At 60.5% G+C, this 7755-nt stretch overlaps 1 protein-coding gene across 1 annotated transcript; it reads right to left on the bottom strand.

The window, feature by feature from the left end:
- Positions 1 to 828: 828 nt before the first annotated feature.
- Positions 829 to 5200, bottom strand: SH2D5 (SH2 domain containing 5). Its single transcript, XM_062507742.1, has 9 exons — positions 5117 to 5200; positions 4869 to 4946; positions 4683 to 4757; positions 4100 to 4243; positions 3803 to 4012; positions 2586 to 2748; positions 2397 to 2499; positions 1977 to 2136; positions 829 to 1038 (listed from the first exon to the last, which is right to left on the bottom strand). Exons 1-9 carry the CDS (start codon positions 5198 to 5200, stop codon positions 829 to 831), a joined length of 1227 nt encoding a protein of 408 aa, XP_062363726.1.
- Positions 5201 to 7755: the final 2555 nt, after the last annotated feature.

Here is a 7755-nt window from a genome sequence, read left to right as displayed (position 1 = left end):
AGGGCAGGCCAGGGGGAAGGAAATCAGAAGGGGGGGTTTGTGAGGGAAAACCGGAGGGGAAGCTAAAGGGCGGGAAACCCAAGGTTACCCTGAGGTAACTTTCGCGAGCCGAGACACGGCCGAAGGAGCTTGAGGAAGGGAAAACCTGAGGCAACGCTGCCGGTGCCGCGCGCGCCCGAGAGCGCGCACCAAACCCCGAGGGGGCAGTGGAAGGCGGTGGCGGCAGCCGCGCGCATGCGCGAGTGACCGCACGCGGTCGCCTCAGCAACCGGGGCCGCGCCGGGGGAGAGGCCCCGCCCACTGTGTCACGCGACTGCTGTGTGCGCGCAGGTGTGCGAGGAGGGGTGCACGAGGACAGGTGTGCAGGGTGTGGTGCACAAGGGCATGGACGTGTGCAGGTGCACAGGGCACTGATGTGTGTGATGACACTGGTACCCAGCTGTGCCCGTGCACGGCTGTGATCCCTGCATGTGCAAGAGAGGGTGAGTAAACACGTGGGTGTGCGTCCTCCCGTAAGAATGAGTACAGCACTGCATCAGCGCGTGAGCGTGCAGGAGCAGGAGCCCAATGCGTGGTGCAGTGGTGTGAGTGCATGAGTGCGAGCCCATGGGGTGCCTGGGCCAGAGAGTGTGTACACGTGTGTGAGCACAGAGGTGTGCAGTGTGTCCCGCCGAGGTGAGGGTGAGCAGCCAGCAGAGCCCTGCTCTGGATGCACGAGAGCTTTATTGAGGAAGGCGCCGGACAGCCCAGGCAGGGGGGATAAGGCAGGCGGCAGTGAGTTAAAGCTGGGGAGTGTCGGGGACAGCCGTGCATGGGGAGGGGCCGGGCCTACCCCCGCTCGTGCTGCACCCCGATGGGGGCTGCGGGGGCCCAGGCGGCCTCCCCTGCCCCCGAGCTGGCGCTGGCCCCACCACCGGGGTCCTGCTCCTCGTAGCCTGGGTTGCATCGCCCGAGGCCCAGGCGGCAGAAGCAGCCGCCTGGTGGCCCAGAGTAGTGGGCCAGGAGGGCGGCCACGCTAGTGAACTCGGCGTTGGAGTGCTGCCATCGGGAGAGAAGGGAGGGAGAGGTGAGCTCCGCATGCAGGCTGTGCCCACGCACCCCCACACCCCTGAACTGAGTGTGCCCACGCAGCAAATCCCTGTGTGCCTGTGAACCAGCACACTCACGCACCTCACGCAGCCCTGGGTTCTGCACCAGGTACCCACGGAGCCAAGGCACCCCCGCACCAGGGCACAGGTGAAGGTGTGAGTCCAGCATAGCTGTGCATGCACTGCACCCCTGCATGGGGTCCTGGGGCAGTGTGTGCCAAATACACCCAGACACACCCACGGGTCAAAGGCACCCTGACCTGGCTGGTGGATCAAGTGCACACCAGTTGCACTTGTGCATCACATACCTGTGCATTAGTGCCCCCAAACCTCTGGTGTGTTACACACCAAAGGGTGGATACACCGGTGCACCCATGTCCAGGGGACCTGTGTGCCGTGCCCAGATGCACCTGTGCCCCAAGGCACCTGTGGATCAATGGGCTCATGCACCCACACCCCTATGTGCACCCACCCCTGCACATGAGCCCACCTTGGTGCCTCCCTGCACTAAGGCACCAGTGCAGTCATGCAGAAGCACACCAACTCCACTTACACGGTGCATTAAGTGCATACACATGGCAGTGCATCCCTGTCCTGATGCACCAACACACCAGTGCATCGAGGCACAAATGCACTTGCAGCCCCAGTGCACCCTTGCATGGGTGGTCCAAACACAAAGAGGATCAAGTACTGCATGTACACAGTGCATCCATGCATGGGCACACCAAATGCGCTTACACAGTACACCCATGCACCAAGGCACAACACGGCAGCGCAGGGTTGCACAGATGGACCGCATGCACTCACAGCTGATGCGCTTAACCCGCTGCAGCCCCCGTGGCCTCATGCACCAGGCAGCCCCCAGCCGCCGCACAGCCCTGCACTCACCTCCACGCAGAACCTGCCCTGGTGTGTCCTGACCAGGCTGTAGGACACGACACCACAGGGCACCCGCACCCACAGGCACCAGCGCTTGGGCAGCCCGGGCTCGGGGCGCAGCAGGAAAGCCCCGGGCACATCCTGCCGCAGCAGCGCGACCCCAGCGGTCCTGGGGACGAGGCGGCAGTGGGGCAGGACCGGGGATGGAGTAGGACTGGGGATGGGACCGGACCAGGCATAGGATAGGACCGGGGATGGGGCAGGGCCGGCAGTGGGACAGGACCGGGGATGGGACAGGACCTGGGGATGGAGCAGGGCCCGGGGATGGAGCAGGGCCCGGGGATGGAGCAGGGCCGGCAGTGGGAGAGGACCCGGGGGTGGGGAGTGCTGTGGGTGCCGAGGATCGGGTGCTCAGACACACGCACTCACCTGGCGATGCCGGCGAAGGCCCATACGCTCTCGATGAGGACACTCTCGTTTTCGGGCAGGAAGGCCAAGCTCCTCGCCCCTTTGCTTTCCCCTCCCGCCGCTGCTGCGGGAGCCCGTTAATTCCCTCTTTGCCCCCAAATACTTGTGGTACTGTGTGTCCCCGTGCCTCAGTTTCCCCCCGGCACTCACTGGCATCACGGGGCTGCTGATGGAGCTGCCCCTCACCCCCACAGTCCCGGTAGGCTCCTGAGCGCAGCACCTTGCTCCGAATGGCTTTCTTGCGCACCAGCACTGGAGAGCAGTAGGGATTCCCCGGGCGCCAGGCTCTGCCCTCTGCCTTGGGCTGCCGGTCCTGGGGAATGGACAGGCCGTGAGGGTGGCCTGGGTGCTCTGGCCATGGGGAATGTCAGGTGAAACACCACGCGGGAAAATGCTGTCCAAAGGATGTGATACCAAAGAAGGTGTGCAAAACACCACAGAAAAAAAACACAAAAGCAAAACCAACAAACAAAACATGCAAAACACCATGGGGAAAATGCAGTGCAAAACAAGCTGTGCAAAACATAGTGTGCAGAAGAAATGGCATGCAGAACACTGTGGAAAAACGCCATGTAAAAAATCACCATGCTGCATAAAAACAGTGCAAAAGGAACTTCAAGAAGTGCCACTCCAAAACCACCATGCAAAAAGTGCCATGTAAAAAAGTTATAAGAAATAATGCTGTGTAAAAAAAAAGTTACACAAAAAACATATCATGGAAAAAAAGTGCTGTACAAAAATGCCAAGAAAAAAATGCACTGTAAAATCGCTGTGCAAATGCTAGCTGTGCAAATTGGCCAATGCCAAACGCCAGGCAGGAAAGGCTCTCGAGGAAAGGCCATTTAAAATAGGCTGTGCAAAGCAGCGTGCAAAGCTGGGCTGTGCAGAATGGGCCTGCAAAGTGCAACCCTCAAAATATGGTGTGAGAAAATGTTGTGCAAAAACACTGCGCATGCACCACTATGCAGAGATAGGCTGCACAAAGAGGAAATGCAAGGAAACACCTTGCAAGACACCAGGTGTAGTGTGGCAACGTGCTGTTCAAAAGGCAAGAAAAGGCCACACATGAGCTACCAGTGCAAAAACACCCCTCTGCTATAAGCACCGTACTTCTGCAAGAGGAATGGGGCTGTACTGTGCAGGGCCACGAGCTGGACTTTGATGACCCCTGTGGGTCCTTTCCAGCTCAGAATATTCTGTGAAACGCTGTGCAAAGGAAGGGCCGCGGAGGGACAGCCACAAACGGGCTGTGCCAAAGCACTTGTGTGAAGTGCTGAGCAAGGAAACACCACGTGCGAATCCCAGGTGTGAGACAGCAAAGGAGCAGCAGCCGGGTGGGCAGGGCAGGGCAGGGCCGGGCCACCTACCCCGGTGCCCAGCGGGCCGAGGCCTCCGGGCGAGGGCAGGCGCCGGAAGGACACAAGGGCGTTGACATTTCGTGACACCTCCTCGGGGTTGAGGGGCTCCCGCAGCACCCCCGGCCCCGGGAGCTCCCCCTCGCCCGCCTGGTCCTCGGGGTGCGCCAGGAGGTAGCCGAGCTGGAAGGAGCGGCAGAGCAGGAGGTGCAAGGTCTGGACCTGGGGGAGGCGAAAGACGCTGCGTGCACATATTAAAAATAATAATAATGATGGTGTTTTGGGGGCGTTGGGGGGTTGGGCCGCCACCTCTCCCGGGAGCCCCACGAAGAGGTGGCAGAAGAGGGTGCTGGGGGGGCTGTGGGGGTTGCGGGCCACGAAGGCGAACTGGCAGTCAGGTAGCCTCCAGGTGCTGTACAGGATGCGGCGCAGTGCGTGTGCCATCAGCAGTGTCTGCGGGACGGCGAGAGAGGGGGTCAGGGGTACCCAGCATCCTTGGGGCCCTCCAGGGCCACTCGTGTTTGCACACATGAAACAGCTTCTCGAGAGAAAAGCAATGCTCAGAGAGGTACAGACCCCTCCACCCCCAGCACCTTTCCATCAGAACATGGACACCTCCCCAGCATCCCTGACCCCCTCAGCACCTCTGACCCCTCCTCCCAGCATTCCTGATCCCCTCCCCCAGCACCCGTGATCTGCCAACCCCAGAAAACCTGACTCCTCAGACTCTGATCCTCCTCCCCAGCACTTCTGGCCCCCTCATCAGCCCCCCCAACACCTCTGACCCCTCCCAGCATCCCTGACTCCCCTCCCAACACCCCTGCCCCCCCTACTCAGCCCCCCTGAGCCCCAGCACCCCTTCCATCCCCCTTGACACCCCCCAACCCCCTACCTCCCCATCAGCACCGTAGACCTTCAGCCCCTGCAAGCTGAACCTCAGCACCACCGATCTCCTCCTGGGACAGTCCTGTGCGGGGGAGATGTGGCACTGGGGGTCTAGGCTGTGCCCCCTGTGGGTGCCCCGATTATTTGGGGTCCCCTGTGTTTCCCAGCAAGAGGAGCAGGGGTAGATCCCGACCTTCAGCGCCCGAAGCTGCTCCTCCAACTGTCCCGCTCGCTGCTGCAGGTCCAGCTCCACCATGAAGGATCCCACGTACTTGGGGGGGCAAAAAACCCACCCGTGTCAGCAACAATCCCCCACGATGCCCCCCGAGGGCAACAGGCCCAGGCTGAGTTGATGGTTTGGGTAGTCATGAGAGTGCAACAGCACCCAAATCTCATCTCAGGGTGTCACACCCCCTCCCGCCCCCTCCAAGGGTAAGTCACCTCTGCTGGCTTGGTGACAGACCGGGCTCGCTGCTGGCTGGCCGCAGGGTCCGGCCCCCGCCCATTGCCCAACTTCTTCTTCATGGCAGCAGGGTTTGGGGGTGAAGGCTGGATCAGGATGGGGTGAAGCAATTCCGATGCCACATCTAAGTTATCCGGGGCCCTTCAGGGTGATGGTGCTGAAGCAAGCACGGGGAGCCTGGGTCCGGCCCCGGTCACTGTCCCTGCGAGGAGGGAGGGGACAGACACAACCTGCCCACACTGTTCCCTGTTTCCAGCCCGCTGAGCCTTGGGGAGGTGCTGCGGTCCCTGCGCGGAGCTCCCCACGTCCTGGCACCAATGCACATGTCCCCAGGTGCCGGTGCAGATGTCCTCAGGTCCCGGCCCCAATAAAATGGTCCCAACCTCAACACAAGGGTTTCGACATCCTGACCACACGGGTAATGTGAGGGTCCCCATCTTCTGTTCCTGAGCTCCTGTCGAGGGTCCATGTTCCCACTCCCAGCAGCATGCAGGCAGTCCCCCACGTCCTGATCCCGACGGTGATGTGAAAGTCCCTAAATCCCACCCTAAACCTGATGGATGCAGTGCCCACATTCCATCCCCAAAAGAAACCCAAGCAATCCCTGCATGCCGAATATCCACCCCAAGTGAGGTGCCTGCAGTATCACGCCCCGAACTCCAGCAAGGTTTTGGGGTCCCCCCCCCATCCTCCCCCTCCCATCCTCCATCCCACTTCCCGCCGGCCACGCAGCACCGAGACCCCCGGGGCTCTCCAAGGGTGATCCCAAAACACCTGCGATGAGGGCAGCAGATTTGGGCGTGCTTTTTAGTCCAGAGCAGCCACGGAGGAGTGCGCCTGGCCCTTCTCCAGCCACCCAAAGGAGGGGGCTTGTGCTCCACAGCCCTCGGCCGGGCTGAGACCGGTGCAACTCGTATCACAGAGACCCCGCCGCAGCCGCCTGGGTGCAAACGCGTGAAAGGGGAGAGGGAGTCTGGCTGCCCCAGGCGCATCCTAATGGTGGGGGGGTCCCTGCGGTGCCATCTCCCCATCACAAGCATAGGTTGGCCCCTCTCCTTCCCGGCACAATTTGGGGGGTCTCCCCCCTCCCCCAGCCAATCCGCGGACAGGCAGCCCCCAAGCCCCGCCCCCCTTTCCCTACGCTTCATTTCTCAATGGACCCCCCCAGCCCACCGGCCACCCTGGGGGTCCCCAAGGAAGGGATGCTGACCCCCCAAATTAGGTGATGTGTGACACCAGGCACCAAGCATTCCCTGGGACCCCCATCCCGCTGGACCCCCCCCGGCTCACGGGCAGCTCTCGGCTGGATGGCTCCGGAGAAACGCAAGTGAAAAATTCCTGCTGCTCCGGCTCTCGGCCTCAGCCGGTTGTTTTTCCTTCGCCGGTGCCTCCTCCGGCAGCTCCGGCCGTGGCGCAGGGATGCTCGACCCGTGGGTGTCAGGCCCTCGCAGCCAGCCAGGCCCCGGCGAGCCCGAGCCCACGGAGCCCACGCCGGGGACGGGGCAGGCAGCAAACTCCCATTTCCTGCCTCCGATCTGCCCGCGATGAATCACCGCAATTTTCCTGCTCGGTTCTCTCCGTTTCTTGGAAGCGACGGCGAGCAGGAACGCTCGCTCGGGATTTTGGAAAACGCGGCGGCAAATGATTTTCTCTGCGTTTTTGCCCGTCTCCTCCGGCGTGCCCAGCGGAGCAGCGATTTCTAGCCCTGACACGTACACACGTGGTTGCTCGCTCACCACCCCCTGCCCTGATGCTCAGACCCTTTTCACCCCAATTTCTACATCCCCTGTGGAGTTTTATTCACTGCTGCCTGCTTTTGCTGGGGAAAAAATGAAGAGGGGTGGCTTTGGCCTCACTGCAGAGCAACCACATAACCCAGAGCCTTCCTCACACCCTCCGGGACAGCCAAAGGAAGCTGCCCCCAACCCAAGGGACGACCTTGGCTCCTGGAATGGGAAAGCAGAAGTTCGGGGAGGAGATGGGGTATAACCCTCAGCACTGCATCCAAAAATCCATGTCTTGTGCCCCAGCAATCCTGAGGGTGTGAGGAAAAGGCAGCATTCAACCCTTGGCTCACCACCACCACCAGCTGCTTTAAGACACTGTGAGCTGTGATGGCAGAGCCACCTGATCATCAACAGTGGAGAAACCGTGGGAAAAAAAAAATGGACAGATGGGGCTGAAGAAACAGCATAACAGAGCCCAGTCTGGCCAGGAAGCAGAGACTGGGGAAGAGCGAGCAGCGGAACCGGCACAAGCGCCCCAGAAGGCATTTTCTCTGTTGGCAATGAAGGATTTCCCATCCAGTTTCAGTGACTGCTCCTGGGAAGAAAGGATCACTCCTCTGGATTAAATACAACCAACCCTGTAACTTTTTTTTTTTAGCTCGATGTACAGAAATAACTTAATTCAAACCACAGCCAGAGTCTGGTGATGACCAAAGTGTCAGCACAACTCTTAATTCAAGCTTGGATCCTCCTGCTTGGATGTGAGAAATCTATGCCATCTAGAGCAGTATTTTAATAAATACCCATGAGATTGTTGGTATGGGAATGCCACTGGGAAGAGGGAGGTTGAAAAATCTCCAGCACCTGTGTGAAGACTCCTTGTCCCCATA

This window comes from Cinclus cinclus, chromosome 23 (assembly GCF_963662255.1).
Source record: "Cinclus cinclus chromosome 23, bCinCin1.1, whole genome shotgun sequence".
Classification (NCBI taxonomy): Eukaryota; Metazoa; Chordata; class Aves; order Passeriformes; family Cinclidae; genus Cinclus; species Cinclus cinclus.
Note: the sequence above shows the minus strand (reverse complement) of the source record. Positions and strands in the feature narration are given on the sequence as shown.